The following is a 17,410-nucleotide window of genomic DNA, read 5'->3' on the forward strand; positions in this document are numbered from 1 at the left end:
TATATCATGTCCCAACCGCTCTCGCCTTGCTCCTCTGGTAAACTGCGGAAGCCAGCAGTTCTAGGAACGCCGAGAACAGGGTGACTGAAAGCGAGAGTTTGGTGTATTCCACTTTTCCAGGGTTATTTTTAATTTATATTTATCCTTTATTATTTAAAAAAATGATTGGAAAATGATTGTGAAATATTAATATAAGTAACATTGTTTTAGTTTCAATAATTTTTCACGTGAAAATAACATTTTATTCAATAAAAAATCGTTTAATGTGATCTAGTCCCATTACTTACCATTAAAAAGCAGGGAGTGATGGGACAACTAGTGCCGCGCTGGAGATATTAGGTATTTTAATTTTAAATTTTAAATGAATTATAAAATGAAATATAGGCTTTTTCTATCCTTATATCTCAGATTTTCCCAAATGTCTAAAACGCTCAAGGTACGTCGTAAAATCAACTGAAAGTGTTCTAAGTTACTGAATAACTTAGGAATTTGAGAAAAGGTAATACCCAAATAAAAGATTTTTCCTTACTTCCTACGTTTAGCTTATTCCTGAAGGTTTTAACAAAACTCCTCATATACATATATACTTACGAATCAGTGTCAATTATATTCTTTTCAACATGTGGTTCCAGTTTTCCAATGCGAACGTCATATCCTGTCATATTTCTCAATATCCTGTAACAACAAAGAATAATTTTAATATCCTAGAAACGGATATCAGTGCCCTTTGATCCTTCAAGATAAAATCTATCTATAGATTCTTTTTGTTACTTTACTTAGTAATGTTTTCCATCTGCTTCTCTATATCTGTCGGACGTTTACGGATAATCATCACAACTTGTTTTCGATCATCTATAACGTAAACCTGTAAGATTAAAATATGTGTACAATGATATTGAATGGCCTTAGAAGGTACCGTAGTCGGAGGCCTAAACTGCTTCCGTGGTAACAGAGTGGGGATAAGCGTATCTGAGGACTAACCTTGGAGCATAAGAGGAGAGATCGGACGCTTGGTCTCTACTCCCTCTCCCAAGTTTAGGCCTCAGCTACGCCTATCCCTACTTAAACGGTTTAAGTCTGCAATTATCGTACTTTTTAAACACATTCTTTGTCTGATACACAATATAGAAGGCAGTCGGATAACAGGTGCCGGTTTTGACTTAAAGTTTTCCATGTAAAATGCATGGGGAAAAATCACTTTTTTGAGTTTTTGGAATAATTTTTAGGGTTTGAAAAAATGTGACAGGAAAGTATGGGGACCTGTAGAAAATTATCCAACGAAGAATTTTATGTATCATATATATGGGTTTGAAACCCCTTACACACCCCCACGAGTACCTGAAAAGTACGCTTAAAACAAAAAATGTCAATTCTTCATGAAATCGACAATTTGAGCACTGTATCCTGGTCTTTTTTTACTTAAAATTATTAATATTGTTCTAATGGAACATTTATCATCATTGGTTAATTAATTTTCAACTATTTAAACAAATATAATTTGTTTAAATTTCCCCCCCCCCTTAAAATTATTACTGTTAGTCTAGTGGAATATTTATTAACATTGGTTCATTAATTTTTAATTGTTGACACAAATGGAATTTGTTTAAATAATTTGTGTTTAATTCTTTTTTTCCCTATAAATGATTAATATTGGTCTAGTGGAATATTTATTAACATTAGGTCATTCATTTTCAATTATTTAAACAAAAGGAATTTGTTTAATTTATTACATTTCGATTTTTTAAAATAAAAATTATTACTGTTGGTCTAGTAGAATATTCATCAGTAATAATTATTAACTAATTAATAATTAATTTATCAGTAACATTTAAGTAATAATTTGTATTTAAAAAATTTTCTTAATCAAATTAATCAAACTTATTTTTAAATATTCCACTAAAGAAATAATAATAATTTTTAATAACAAAATTATTTACAGAAATTGCATTTGTTTAAAAAGTTGAAAATTAATGAACTAATGTTAATAAATATTACACTAGACCAATAGTAATAATTTTTAAGGAAAAAAAAAATTTCGAAAAAAATTGTTCAAACAAATCCCATTTGTTTAAATAATAATATTAAATTAATTAACCAATGTTAATAAATATTCTACTAGACTAATATTATTATTTTTTAAGGGGGAAAACGGATTTTCGAGAAAAAAAATTATTTAAAAAATTCCATTTGTTTAAATAATTGAAAATTAATTAACCAATGATAATAAATATATCCAAAAGACGAATAATAATATTTTTAAGTAAAAAAAAAACAAGAATACAGTGTTCAAAAGGTCGATTTCATAAAAAATTGACATTGTTGGTTTTAAGTGTAGTTTTCAGGTACACGTGGGGGTGTGTTAGGGATGTCAAACCCATATGTCTGATACATGAAATTCTTCGTTGGATAATTCTCGACAGGGCCATGCATTTTACATGGGAAACTTCAAGTGAAAACCGGCACCTGTTAAAATAAAAAAATAAAAAAATAAAAAATCAGGGAATTTCTTTTTTCGGATTTGGAATAAAATGGGGGGATCGTTGCCCTCTAGCATGCAAAAAAATTTTGTTATGCGTTTTTGGACCACTCGACGGTCCATATACCACGTGGAAATTTTTTTAACACTTTTTGTGCGCCTCGCCCCCATTGCGCAAAAAATGTTGAACTTTGTTACCCCCTCCTAGCTCTTCTCTCGAAGTGGACTAATTTTATATTTGAGGCAACTATGGATATTTTTGGTATTTAAAAGCAAGGAAGCCAAAAGAGGAATAGCGAATTGGTTAGAAATTGGGTTTTTCTTGAAAATATAGGCTTAATGATACAAGATATGTTTAAAAAGCATCATTCAACTCACGATAACATTGATAATGCTACCAAGTCCATCGTCTGCTCCTTGCCTATCAGTGGCCTTAACATCAAAACCAAAAACTCGCCCAGCATCACGCGCAAAGTTGACAACTGATTTTACTTGACCACTGACTGGATCGATAGCAAATCGTGGTGCTTCTTCTTCCTCGTTACTGAGAATTTGGTAGCGTATTTCTCCATTTATTCCTTCGTCTGCATCTTCTGCCTAGAAAGAATAAGACGCGTAAGCTAATTTGTGAACACAACTTATTTCAAAAGAAAAGAAAATACCTCAACTTTAATTATCTCGTAACCAAAATGTGCTCCAGACGGTATTACAGCTACCAAAGGTCTACTTCCTCCATCTGAATCTATTATCTTGAACTTTGGTGCATTATCATTGACATCTTTAATTTTGACGATTACTTTTGCTTCATTGAAATCCAATCCATTTAATCTTTCTTCAGCAATTGGATAAATCATAATCGGCATGCCTCTACTATGCTTTTCAATTTTATCTACTCTTACAATAATTTCATACAAATCTTTCTGCTCTCTATCAACTGGCTTGATGAGGTACAGAGTGCCGTTCCTTGAATCTATCGAGAAGTAATAGGAATTCATACTAGATTTTTCATGAGTAATGCTGTAATGTAGTAAATTCTGTTTGTAATTTTCCGCTGTATTAGATGTCTTTAACTGAACAAGTTTCAATGGCACGTCAGTGTTTTCCTCAACTTGAATTTCATAATATCGGTGTTGAAATAGTGGTGTTTTATGCTGCTGATAATTATCATCTATTTTGTTTTCATCCCCATGATTATGATGATCATTAAGATTCGTAACAGTGACCATTAGTTGAGCAGTAGAGCTCAAACTTGGTGTACCAAAATCACTGGCTACAATTGTTAAATTGTAAACATTTATGTCTTCATATTTTAGACTGGCAATAGTTTTCACAAGACCTTCTTTACTGTCAATCGTAAAATATGGTTTTTCACTACTCAGATTCAGAAGATCAAATAATACCAAGCCATTTCCGTTTCCAATCAAATCTGAATCGTTGGCAAAAATGTGAGCTACTCGACTACCAACAGGTATATCTTTTGTAACGGATGACTGATAGACTGCTCTTAACTGCTCTCTGTTTTTTTTATCACCTCCACTAACTTGATTTTCAGTGGGACCTAAATTGATGATTTTATCATATCCATAGAACATGGGAGGGTTGTCATTAATATCTAGAATTTGAATTTCAACATCGGTGGCTGAACTGAGACTTATGGCATCACAATCATTGTCTCGTGCGTTTATGACAAGTTTATACATACTCCTTTTCTCTCTGTCTAAAATTCCAGAGACAAAAAGATCTCCAGTATACTTTCCAATATTGAATTTTACGTTTTCATCATCACCATTTTCAACAGTCAATTCGTAAGTTATATTCGCGTTATTGCCGAAATCTGAATCAAAAGCTGCAATTGTTTCAATTTTGTATTTATCATAGACCCCTTCCTGTATTTCAAACAAATACAATGATTGCCTAAAGATGGGAGGATGATCATTAACATCCGTAACATGTATTTTAAATGTGATATGGTCTGTTAGATTGCCACTATCTATTGCCCTTATATTAAATCGAATATCAGTCTCTGCTGGGAGACTTTGAATGACAGTGATGTCTCCAGATCTTGAATCGATTGAAAAAAATCGGTTAGTCTTGAAATTTAATGTAGTGCCGCTGTTGTTCTGAGACAATAATTCAGACAGAAGTTCATATTTTATTTCTGCATTTTTATCCTCATCCTTATCATGTGCAACTATTCGAAGAATCGGAACACCTAAGGTCACATTTTCGGGAATGTATATGATCATTGATTGTCGTCTAATCATATTCTGGTGGTTTGAGCCTTCTTTAATTAGAGACAAATTTCTATTATTATCATTAGAGATACTGCTGGTGCTCACATTACTAGAATCCTTTAATACTCGAATATTATGACCAGGCAGTACTAATATCTGTGTTATATTAGGTGAATTATCATTCACGTCGTCAACGCTGATGCTTAGCTCAGTTTCTGTTTTAAGATTACCTGCGCAAAAAGACGAATATTTACACATATTAATACCCAAAATTTAGACTATATATAAGTCGAATAATTTATAGTATCTAACAAGTAAATATAAATCATGTGATTCGAATAATATCTGCAAATATGCATATAAGCTTTCAGAGTATAGTAAATACATTACCAGCATCAGTTGCCACAATTTTCATGTTATACATTGATTTCATCTCTCGATCTAACATATGTTCTTTATTGCCTGTGTAAAAAATGTCTCCGGTCTTCTGATCAATCTCGAATAAATTGCTACCATCTCCTTGAAGACTAATTACAAAACTGGCGTTTATACCGTCATCTGCATCATGTACAGATACGTGATTCTTCATTGTCACTCTCGTACCAAGAGGGCTGTTCTCCAGTAGATGTCCTTCATAAGAGTGTGAACTGAAAGATGGTGCATTGTCATTTTCGTCATCAATGACAACTGTTACCTGCCCGCAATAATGTACAAGTGGTAATTTTTTGACCTTATATGATTAGATGTTATGCAACTGAGCATCAGTAATAACCGTATTTTGCAAGCTTACTTGAAAAATCCCAATTCCATGTAAATGTTCCGCTACAATGGTGACACTATAATTTTGCTTTTCCTCACGATCTAAACCATCTTTTGTATAGAGAGATCCATCATCCGTTATTTTAATTTCTGGAACGTCTTGCTGATTGGCTATAAAATAATGAATATTCTTCGGCACATTTGAATCATTGTATGCTGGAAGTACTTGTCCGATAAATGCACTGGCGCAATTCTCGGTTATACGAAAAATTATTGGAGCTTTCGTTGTCCCGCTGCTTAAACAATATTTATATGAATACTCACAATATAATCGCAGATTATATTTGCTTCTTTCTATACTCACTGATTAATGCTTCCCTTTTTGTTAGTGCTGGAATCAACAACTACGTGGATAGATACATTAGTTATCAAAGTAATATCTTTTTCGTTGGTTGTCACAGCTTCGAATTCATACAATAGTTTGTTGTATTTTCTGATCTCGTCGACCACAGTAATAATTCCTGAATTTTCTTCTATCGCGAAGGGAACTGTTAAACAAAAGAAAATATACACATTATAAACACAGTTGTTAGTTGCAGCTGAAAGTTAAAATGGAAACCTATGTAAAGTTACCGTGGAACATAAGCGACAAAAAAATCTACAAACAAACAAGTCATTACTTTGCTACACGAATTGGGCTAAAACATGCACTTGAACCGACTTTATCCTTTTTTTTCTACAGTAACTATATTAATTATTATCAACTATATGTGGCCGCTCGCATGAAACGGGCCCTTTTGGTTGGTTCTACGTAGGTTAAGAGATATTCACGTTTTTCTAGCTTCAGGCTAAAATTATTATTTTTGGGTTTGAAAAGCGGATAACACAAGGATCTATAGTGAATCTATTTAGACTAACAGCTCATATCCCGAAAGGAACGAGAAGTAAGCATATTTTTATATTCGAAAAAAGTATAATTGCGTGCTTATGACACTCGCCAAGTATGGATGAGTTTTTTCTCGACAAAAAATTTGTGCAAATTCAACTTCAAAAATGTTCCGGTGATTTGTTTCTTAACTTTAAGGTTTCGTTTTGGAAGTCAGATACCGGGAATTTATCCGGCTATATGCCTCTATACGTAACTCCGTATCGGCCATAAGCGTCTTTTTAATGCGGACGCCCACATATAATTGTATTCTCATCGCGTAATAGAATACGTTTGTATTGTTTACCGCCTTCGTGATAACCATGAAGAAGATCATAAATTATTCCAACTGTTCTGACCGCATTATTTGTGCGAATTTGCCCTACCGTACTACCAATCGGCACATCGATACCAACCCAAAATTCATATGGCGCTCCAATAAAGTCAGGTGTTCCTGTATTGTGTCCTGTTTGCGTATACAAAAATTAGTAATTACCTGACATATGAACTTAATTATAATTTATATACGTTTATACCATGCTTATTGATGTACGTTTTTTACCCAAAAAAATAGATACTAACCGTCGGATGGAAATACTTCAATTGCTACAACTGCTAAAGAGAAACGTCGTTCACTAGGGTTTAATGGTTGATCTGAAGCTTCTATAAATATGGCATGTCTGCCTTCCATTATTGGACTCTGAATTACAGATATAACTCCTGTTTCTGAGTCCACATCAAAGGGTGTACCATAAGTAGAATTGCCTGGTCGTTGCAGTTGATATAAAACCATGCCATTTCTACCTTGATCTTTGTCAATGGCATGCACTTGTCCAAGAACTGTACCTAATTTTGAATCAGATTGAGCTACTAATTCGTAAAGGTTATTTGGAACGAAAATAGGATTGTTGTCATTAGCATCCAGTAGCGTTACTTCGACATCTACAGATGATTGTTGTGTTTTTTTTGGCGTTATTGTTGTTATTGAGGAGGAATCATGTCTGGAAAAGGATTTAACACTTGGCACTTTTTCAACTGCAAAAACTTTCATTTTTATAAGAGCTCTTTTTTCTCTATCAAGAATTGTTTCATCTCTGACAATTAACCATCCGGAATTGGGATCAATAGAAAATGCTCCCGACGGATCTTCGAGTTCATATACAAATTCACTGTTTTGACCCTGGTCTCTATCATAGGCGACTACTTGTAAAACGCTAAATCCATTGGGTAGATTTTCTACAATGCTGATGTTGTAGAAATCAACTTCGAACTCTGGTAAGTTGTCATTTATATCAAAAATTTCTATTGCCACTTTAGATAGAGCAAATTTCAAGGGATTGTCTATCTGAGATGCTTTAACCTTTAGCACAAATGTATTTTGAACTAAATATTTCTCAGAGTCAAGATCCAATGCTTGTTTCAAATAGAGAGAAGCATTTTGTGGATCGAGATAAAAAAATCCTCTCTCATTTCCTGATATTATGTCATATCGAACTGGAGTATCGACACCTCGATCTTGATCAAATGCATGAATTGGGTTTGTGAAATTTATTTCTTCGTTAATTGAAAGTATATTCTGTAACAATTAAAATTTATTTTCTTTAATATTTTAGGTGGTAGTGTTGATGTGAATGGACCTACCGATAATGGTTGGAATTCTTTAATTTGTGCTTTATAAATTGGATGCGTAAACTGTGGATTCAGATCATCATTGTCTCGTACTATTATTGTAACTGTACTATTGCTGCTCTTTGACGGTGTTCCTCGATCCTAAATGCATTAAAAGTTTTCTTCATTTGTATTTGTCTACTTTTTATGATAATTTCGATAGTTAGTTATCTTGGGTAGGTTATTATGGTAATTTAATATTTTCTGACCATAATTTCTATTTGTGTACTCTAAGAATGTTCTTGCAAAACTCACCATTGCAGCAATAGTTATATTAAATATGTGTTCTCCTTTATCATAATCCACAGATTTACTGAGAATAATACAAGTTCCGTGATCATCATATTCTAAAGAAAACTTTTTTTCTCTATTTCCATCAACGATCGTATAATATATTTCGCTATTAGCTGTGTTTAATTTATCCTTGTCAATGGCATATATTCCACACAAAATTTTGCTTCCTATAAGAGATGGAAGCTGTGTTTTCATTGTTTGCTTTAATTCTTGAAGCATACATATCTCAGAGCGTATAAATTGAAGGAAAGAAATTACTTACCAACTGGAGTGAGCTCGTCCATAGTGGCATGGTAGGGTGTTCCAATGAACTGTGGTGTATGAATGTTAACATCTTCAACGAATATTGTTACAGATAACCGTGATGTGATCTGAATATATGAAAATTATAAATATATTGTGTTCGGATTAACGCACATAAACATACACCCACGCGCGCGCGCGTGTGTATATTTCCTGGGTAAAAATTGGTGGTCTTTATTTTGTCTTGAATGCTTTATGTATCTTCAAGACCAAGACGTCTGGTTCCGTCTTACTGGCTACACATTGGAGATATACAGACTTCTCTTGTATTTACGACTCTAGCTGTGCCAAGATAAGACAAGGTAGACTTGTCTTAAGACACGGAAGGATAATTTATGTATTGGTTTTATTACTACTGGCAGAGCCTACCACTTTCATATAGGTTAGGACCAAACAGTTTACTTCTGCTAAGTATTAACAATTCCACAACAGATAAAAAGAATAAAACTGTACTTTTATGCAAGTATCTAGTGATCGTTTGGAGATAAGAAAATATGCACAACATTTTTAGATTCGCCATTCCAAAAAAGTCATGATTATTGCAAATAAATAAACTTATTAATTCATAAAAAAGATTGTGTACAGATTTCCGGTGCCGCGCCCTACTACCTGTCCAAAAAATATATGCACCTCGATTTTTGTACAGATTTTCATGAAAATCTCAGTAGAAAAAATTCTAAAAATATAAGGTAATATACATGTCGCAGGTGAAGTTTTTGGCAATACTGATACAGAGTTTCAAACTGTTCTGATGATTAGCGATTATTTCCTGGCGAATGAAAGGTGAAAAAGTACAATAATCATATTATCATTTCCGAGTAGTCAACTTCGAATAGCTCTAAGTCACTAAAAATAAATTATGAAAATTAAAAAAAATAATATATGGTTTCGTAGATTCGTTCTGTACACAATGGTGGAATCAAGAGTGAAAAATAATAATTTGTTAATAAGTTGTTCACAAAGGGCATACAAAGGGAGGTTTCATTTCTGAAACTAAGGTACGTATAGAGATGATTCTTAAAGCAAATGACATATTTCTGGCTTCTGTCAGCGTTGCATGTATTTTCAATAAGCAAAAAGTTGCACTTGAATGTTTAAAAAATTATTTTCTTCTGGTAAAAGTACAATAGACTTTACGATAATCGAGGCAATTGTATCCCTTTTTTGCATTAGGACTTAGGGAGTGCGTAAACAGCCTAAGTTCGAGAGAAAGTCGTATTGCACGCGTAGCAGTTGCCCCAGCAAAGTGCCCTGCTAAGAATGTCCGTGCCTCGATTATCGTAAAGTCTTTCGTATTTTTCTAAAAAGAAAATAATTTTTAAAACATCTAAGTGCAACTTTTTTCTCGTTAAAAATGCATAAAACACTGTCAAATACCAAAAATGTGTCATTTGCTTCAAGAATCATCTCTGTACGTTCCTAAGTTTTGGATATGACACCTCCCTGTGTTTTTGTTAGTACCTCATTAACAAATAATTATTTTGGCTATAAATTGCACCATTATGCACAGAAAGGATCAACGAAGCCATATATTTTTTTCAGAATTATCATAATTTATTTTCAGTGAATTGGAGCTATTCAAAGTTGAGTATTCGAAAATGATAACATGATTAAGGTACATTTCACCTTTCATTCGCCAAGAAATAATCGCTAATCATCAGAAAATTTTGAAGCTCTGTATTAGTATTGCCAAAAACTTCACCTGTGACATGTATATTCCCTTATATTTTTACAATTTTTTCTACTGAGATTTTCATAAAAATCTGTACAAAAATCGAGGTGCCTATATTTTTTGGACAGACAGTAGGTTGGTATCCGCTGCACTGCTCTGATTTGTTACACGACAGTGTCGTGGTCTACCGGACAGCTGCATAGTGTATGACTTTCGACCTTAGTACATTTTTTATTTTCTCGAGACGTACACGTTATATTGTCACTTTTAATTTGAGGTAAGTTTTTTGAAACTACTCAAATACGTTTTAAAGATACATTTATTATCTGCAGAATCTTAAATAACTTATTTGATAACAACTTTCAAATTTACTTTTTACCTTCCAATGTCATTGAGCGTGATTTGAAAGAAAAATTATTTTGCGAATAGTCTTCAGAAATTTTCAAAGACTATCCGAAAATCAATTTTGTACCAATTATTAATTTTCATAATTATTTGAATATTCAATTGTTCATCGTGCATATAAAAGAGCTTAGTTAGTGTTTGCATTTTTTATTCGTTGTAGATAACAATTATTATTTTAGCTTCATGAGAGTTCCATTAAAACAGGAGTTTCACACAAGTTAAAATCATCAAAGACAAATAATTTAAATGCATAGAAAATAATAAGAGGCTATAAGTTCCTAAAATGAAGTTATATAAAAATCTTCTTACCGTAAGAAAATAATGTCAAAATTAATGTACAAAGAAAGATAAAATCGGAAACGTCTAATCACTCATTTTTAATTCACAATTACATATTCAAGTTTATAAAAAAGGAAAAAAGCTAAACTCATATTCTCCTTCCAAATAATATACATCACTTTGAGGTTTTATCTGATGAAAGTCTAAAAAAATTGCTGTCTGGCAGACCCTGCACACTGCCGTGTCACCATTTGGAGCAATATTTTGGAGCACCGGACATCTATACACAGCCACAAAATTAATGCCATGGATATAAATAATATGAACGTTCTGTAAAATTTAAAGCAGATTAGTGATCCCCTTTAAAGGCCTTGGAAATCCTGTGGCTTGTCTTCGACTTACAAATTTCTCGGGTTCATTTGAAATCAAATAATCTTATATTTTAACACTTAAATTTTTGTCGTTTAGTCAAAAATATTCATCTTAAGACAAAAAAAAATATTTTAGTTCCGTCTCACAATCTACACATACAGAATAACTTGAAATAGTCTTAGACTTAGTCTTTACCCAACACAAAATTAAGACCCAATATTTTTACACGAACTGCAACGAAAATTGGCTTCACGTATTAAGATTTGCGCGCCACGTTGGGTACGAATACCAAGTCTACTTTATTGTGTCTTCTTTCAATACGATGCAAAAAATTTCTACTTCACCCACTTGAAAATCACCCGCAAAAAATAATTTTTGTTTTCTCTTTGTATATCAAAATTCACATGTACGTTACAATCTAATTTGAGTAAACTTACCAGTGATTCACTTTCTGTATCTGATGAATCACAAGTTATACGAAAGTTGAGCAAATTAGGTGCAGAATTATTGTCAACAAAATTTTCCAAGGATTGATTTAATATCACAGATATATGTGTCCTGTTGATTTCTTTATAAGATAAATATTGCAAATCTGTTTCCTGAAAAAATAATTAATTAGCATATATCGTTTTCCCGCGATTAATCGCGGTTTTACAGGGATTCTGTGCCATTTTTGAATGGAAGTTGCTCGCCCACGTAGAAACATTCCTTGGAAAGTACTCCATGGAAATTTTGTAGATTTTCCGTGGAAATTACACTATACGAGGTGTGTTCAAAAAATAAGGTGACTTTATGGTTTTCTCAAAAAATATTCATTTATTCCTCAATATTTATGTTGCCCCCTTCAAAGTAATCACCCTCAGATATAATACACTTGTGCCAACGCTTTTTCCAATCATCGAAGCACTTCTGATAATCATTTTGTGGTATAGCCTTGAGTTCTTTCAGCGATCCAGTTTTTGCTGGGACGTCCAGGGCGAGGTTCGTCTTCGACATCCTCTCAGCCTTCTTGGAACAGCTCGTACCACTTATACACATTTTTCTTACTCAGAGTAGACTCACCGTATGCAACTGTCAACATTTCAAGAGTTTTAGAGCACTGGATTCCATTTTTCACACAAAATGTAATGCAAACTCTTTGCTCCATTTTTTTCGAAAGAAGAAAATCGCCGAGCACACCAAACCCTTCTAACCTTTTACGCCTCTGTCAGAAGAACAACACGAGCTATATAGTCAAAACTGTGAACATATGATCGTGACGAGTGTACCAACACAAAAAAACAAAAAATTTAAAACTTGAATGTACGTAGCCCGCGAAGATTGACAAGTCACCTTACTTTTTGAACACACCTCGTATTTTTCAGACCTGTAGCACTCGAAAGTTATTGTGCAGTAAAGGATCATAAGGTAAATGGATGAAGTGTGGACAATCTTTTTTTAGAATCTAAGCTCTCCCGCGGAAAATATATCATTTACACCGGATGCATTCAGATATTTATTATTCCATGACGGTTCATTCCAGTAACCGCGAGAGTGTTCTCCAGGTATACCATTTTATGATAAAAAAAACCATGATTAACCTGAAATTATTATTCAATTTGATATTTTTGGTGTTGCTGCAAATAAATAAACAACTAAAATGCTCAATTTCCAAATGGCGGCGGGAAAATAAATTTTTTATTTGTATGTAATGTTTGTTTTAATATTGTAATATCATTTTTGTTTTAAACACTAAAAAAAGACTGAACATTGTCACGACTGATCAATTCTCGTAGGGAGTCATGCGTGTTTAGGTCAAGTCAATTAGAACCACAGTACTTTAATTAATAAAATAACGCCATAAAAGCGCGGTATTTATTATAAATAGATTAAAGCTGTATAAAATCAACAGAACTTGTTGCTTGACGAACGCGGACTGATGAGGCGAGGAAAGAAGATTGGGAAACCGAGCAACAAGACTGTGTAGGAGGAGAGCACGAAAACGATAAGACCAACTTAGACATAAATTAAGATACTACTCAATACGGAAATCAAATATAAGGGCCGTTACAAGAAACATAAATGTAACGAAGAAAGCAAGTAAAATAGAAAATGAGAGCACAAATCAAAAAATTCATAAAAACAGTGAACTAATGTCCAATTCACAACACTTTTAATGTTCGTCTTAAAACCCTATTTTCAATAATCCTTATCAATATTATTTTTAAAAAATCAATAGCGAGTCTATTATGGCGGATAACAAAATTTTGCAAAATAACAAGAACAACGCCAACTCAGTCATTTAAACGAGGGGCTATTCACTCTGTGCTAGTGGGTACCAGTGATTTCAGATTTCAAATTGATTTCAAATGATTTCATGCACTGATTCGAGTGCTGAATGGGGAACTGAATTTAATTTTTGATAGGCCAGAATGCAATGATTTCAAAACATTTGAATGATTTCAAGTGATTCTGAAATCAAATAAAATCGATTCCGAATCGTTACGCAACTGATTTCATTGATTTCATATGATTTCATTTGACTTCATTGATTACGGAGTTGATTTCGTACACTACGTTGGATGATTTTACTTCGGGCTTTCTAAAAAATGATTTCAATGATTTCATGATTTCATATAACTTCATGCGATTCGAAATCGATTTCAAGAGGTGGGGTTACATGATTCTTGGGACTGAATAGCCCCTCGCATTTAAACTCTTCTGTGACCATATGATATTTTAGCCACGAACTATATAAACCAGATATACTCGTAGTTTTAAAGGTTTGAGGCATCGCTGATTTCAAATTTGCCTTTACTTTTGCAAAATTAATGATTAAAGACTGAGTTGGCGTTAGCCTTGTTATTATACAACATATTTTTAGCCGCCATATTGGAATCGCTATTGATATTTTTAAATTAATAATAATCAGGATGATTGATAATAGGTTTTTAAAACGAACATTAAAACGATAATACGATATTAAAACGAGCATTACATACAAATAAAAAAAATTTATTTTTTTGTCGCCATTTTCAATCCGCCATTTTGAAATACAGGATTTTAGTAGTTTATTTATTGCCAAAAACACAAAAAATATCGAATTGAATAATAATCTCGAGTCAATCATTGTTTTTTTTCACCTTAAGTATGGCATACCTGAAGAGAATGTAAGAAACTACGTTTTTTAGATATTTTGGTCCGCCATTTAAAAAAAAAAAGATTTCTGACAAAATTTGAGGTAAGAGTACACATCTTAAAGATAATCTGCGCCAGATTTGGTGAAAATAAGAATACCCGTTTACGAGACACTTAGGTAGCCCAATTGAAATGGAATTGCCGATATATACATATACAGGGTGTCTCAAAAGTCCCGGGACGGTTGGGTATTTCCTCAGGTAAAATATTTTTCAAAAAAGTGAAGGTCATTCCTGAAGTAAATTTCAACGAGGAATTAAATGGTGACCTTCATTTTGACCTTGAGGTTGACCTTCATAGCTTTTTGAAGGTCAACTTTGTTTTTTTTAAATGGAAACCCCCTTTTTTTACATCTGCAATCGATAGAGCGAAAAATTCTACGTTCAGGTATGTACCCAAGTCATAGGTCATTCAGTGAAGATGTTCGAACTGAAAACCTTGAGCTTCTTGATAAAAAGCTATGCGATTGTAAAAATGAGTTAAAGCATCACGAAACATCTTCCTATCAATCAAAGTAGCCAGTTGCAGAATCCGATTCTGCAATTCGTCTAAGCTTTGCGGTTGCGTTGAGTATACTTTGCTCTTCAAATAACCCCATAGAAAAAAGTCGAGAGGCTTCAGACCAGGAGATCTAGCAGGCCACTCGATTTCACCCCTTCTTCCAATCCACCTTTGAGGGAACTGAGTATCCAAATATTGTCGAACCTCCCGACCGTAATGAGCCGCTGCTCCGTCCAGCTGGAACCAAATATTTTGAAAATTATCGCATGTAATCTCCCTTATTCTTGGTACAATTTGGTTTCTGAGAAGCTCTTCATATGCACGGGCATTGAGATTACGATCGATGAAGAAAAGAGGATCTCTATCAATTCTGTCCATCATAATTTCACAAAATTCAACCTGACCATCGGGATCAAACCGAAGGGCCTATGACAAAACCACCGAACGCGTCCTTGGGTTGCGGATAGAGGGTCCCTGTACCAAGGGTTTCTGCTGAATATGGTTACAAAAATAAATAGGTAGTCGCGCACAATTGTCCAGGGGTGGTCCTGAAGGAATTGACCCCCAAGCGGCGGTGTGAAAACCGTGCCGAAAGCTGAATGGCACGTGGGTGAGGTGTCTAGAACGGTGACTCTGCGATACCGGGCGACCTCTCAGAGTACGCAGCCTTATCCTTGCATGCGGGGTTCTACAAGGATGGACGAACCCCTTTCCCTAGCTTCTCGTGGGAACAACAATGACAACACCAAACATAGTTGTAGTAAGTGCGGCCGACCAATCTAGAGCTGGGGGAGCCAATTAAAATGGATTCAATACGATAGATCGGCGGGATCTCGCGACCTTTGGGTGGACGGAGCGACTGAATCACAAATTGCTAGAGTGCTACAATCCGAGTGTGGCCCCTGAACGGGGTTACATGGCACGACTGCATGCTCTGTGGTGCGAGAAACACCCGGAGCTATCGCACTTTTCGCGGCAACGTCTGCGAAACCATGCTGAACTACTCCGTAAAATAGGCTATGTAAGCGAAACGCCTACTCTACCACAGCTAGAACCAGCCGACAACAGAGAAAAAGAGGCGACAATAAGACCAACCGCGGGCAGGCATCCAATAGATGAAGAGCGATGCTTTACGACCCGGAGAAATTCAATGTGTGATTGACTAAATCACATCTGGCAGAAGTTTTACCGCCAAGGTTCGAAAGTTCGCGCGCGAACTCCGGACCCGTTATCCCACACTTAACAAGTCAAAGCTGCTGACCATCAGGCAGCATATTGTTGAGAGAATGCGGATACTATCTGATGCTAAGAAAAGTCTAGAGCGGAGGGAGAGGTGGGTCAGAGAAAATCAACAGTTTCTCTCTGACCCATCTCGACTCTTCCAAGACCCTCCAGTTACTGTCGAACACCCACCCAAACCAGAGGAGGTCGAAGTATTTTGGAGAGTAGTCTACGAAGTTCAGCATAGACTGGACGAAGACTCAGAAAATGTAAAGAGCTTCAAGGAGTTATGTGTTGCCCTCATAACACCTGATAAAGAATGCCCACCCATCACCACCGAGGAGGTATTTTCACCTCATATTTGAAGTCGGAAGAGCCGATTCCAGAGTGGTTGGTGGAAGGGCGCACAATACTCCTGCCGAAAATAGGCAACTTAGCTAACCCGTAGAATTACAGGCCAATAACTTGTCTGAACACACTTTATAAGAGATATTCACAGCTATCCTAAATGATAGGATTGTTCGGGCAATTTAACCTGTGTGGCAAGAAATGTATGAACAACGAGGCTCAAAGAAAGACGTAGCCGGATGTCTGGAGAACCTGCTCATCGATAGATGTGCCTGCAAAAATGTAGCATTCTACCAGCGTGACCTATCGATGGGCTGGATTGATTATCGGAAAGCTTTCGATTCGACCTCCCAGAGACTTATCATCTGTCTTTTGGAAATCTTAAAGGTTCATCCGCAAATAGTTAGGGGCATAGAGAGATTGATGCCGCTTTGGAAAACCAGATTTACAATCTCATCTGGAAAAAATCGTGTGACAAATAACAAGGTCACGTTTCAGAGAGTTGTCTTTCAGGGCGACACCATGAGCCCACTCCTCTTTTGTCTTTCATTATTGCCACTATCTTTAGCACTTCGCCATTCCGACGGGTACTTGTGCGGCAAACCTGGAGATAGAAAGTACAAGGTCACTCATGTATTTTACATGGACGATCTTAGGATCTATGCTAAAAACAAAGAGCAACTGCATCTAGCTCTGGGATTGTCGAACGATATACTAAGGAAATTGGAATGGAATTTGGGTTAGACAAATGCGCCAAGGTTTATTTGAAGCGAGGA

At 34.9% G+C, this 17,410-nt stretch overlaps 1 protein-coding gene across 2 annotated transcripts in view; it reads right to left on the reverse strand.

Annotated features, from left to right (window-relative positions):
- The window catches only part of LOC117170695 (cadherin-89D), a 52,972-nt gene that overhangs the window by 6,202 nt on the left and 29,360 nt on the right, over positions 1–17,410 (reverse strand). The window contains exons 4-16 of one of the 2 annotated variants that reach the window (XM_033357671.1): positions 11,825–11,986; positions 8,619–8,727; positions 8,318–8,523; positions 8,036–8,164; positions 6,977–7,970; positions 6,702–6,860; positions 5,834–6,017; positions 5,501–5,765; positions 5,101–5,404; positions 3,139–4,940; positions 2,855–3,073; positions 777–865; positions 592–675 (exon numbers count right to left, since the gene is read on the reverse strand). In XM_033357671.1, the coding sequence (XP_033213562.1) occupies positions 592–675; positions 777–865; positions 2,855–3,073; positions 3,139–4,940; positions 5,101–5,404; positions 5,501–5,765; positions 5,834–6,017; positions 6,702–6,860; positions 6,977–7,970; positions 8,036–8,164; positions 8,318–8,523; positions 8,619–8,727; positions 11,825–11,986 (4,706 nt within the window). The remainder of the gene's footprint in view (positions 1–591; positions 676–776; positions 866–2,854; positions 3,074–3,138; positions 4,941–5,100; positions 5,405–5,500; positions 5,766–5,833; positions 6,018–6,701; positions 6,861–6,976; positions 7,971–8,035; positions 8,165–8,317; positions 8,524–8,618; positions 8,728–11,824; positions 11,987–17,410) is intronic. The other variant, XM_033357672.1, reaches the window with a different exon arrangement.

This window comes from Belonocnema kinseyi, chromosome 4 (assembly GCF_010883055.1).
Source record: "Belonocnema kinseyi isolate 2016_QV_RU_SX_M_011 chromosome 4, B_treatae_v1, whole genome shotgun sequence".
In the NCBI taxonomy this organism is placed as follows: domain Eukaryota; kingdom Metazoa; phylum Arthropoda; class Insecta; order Hymenoptera; family Cynipidae; genus Belonocnema; species Belonocnema kinseyi.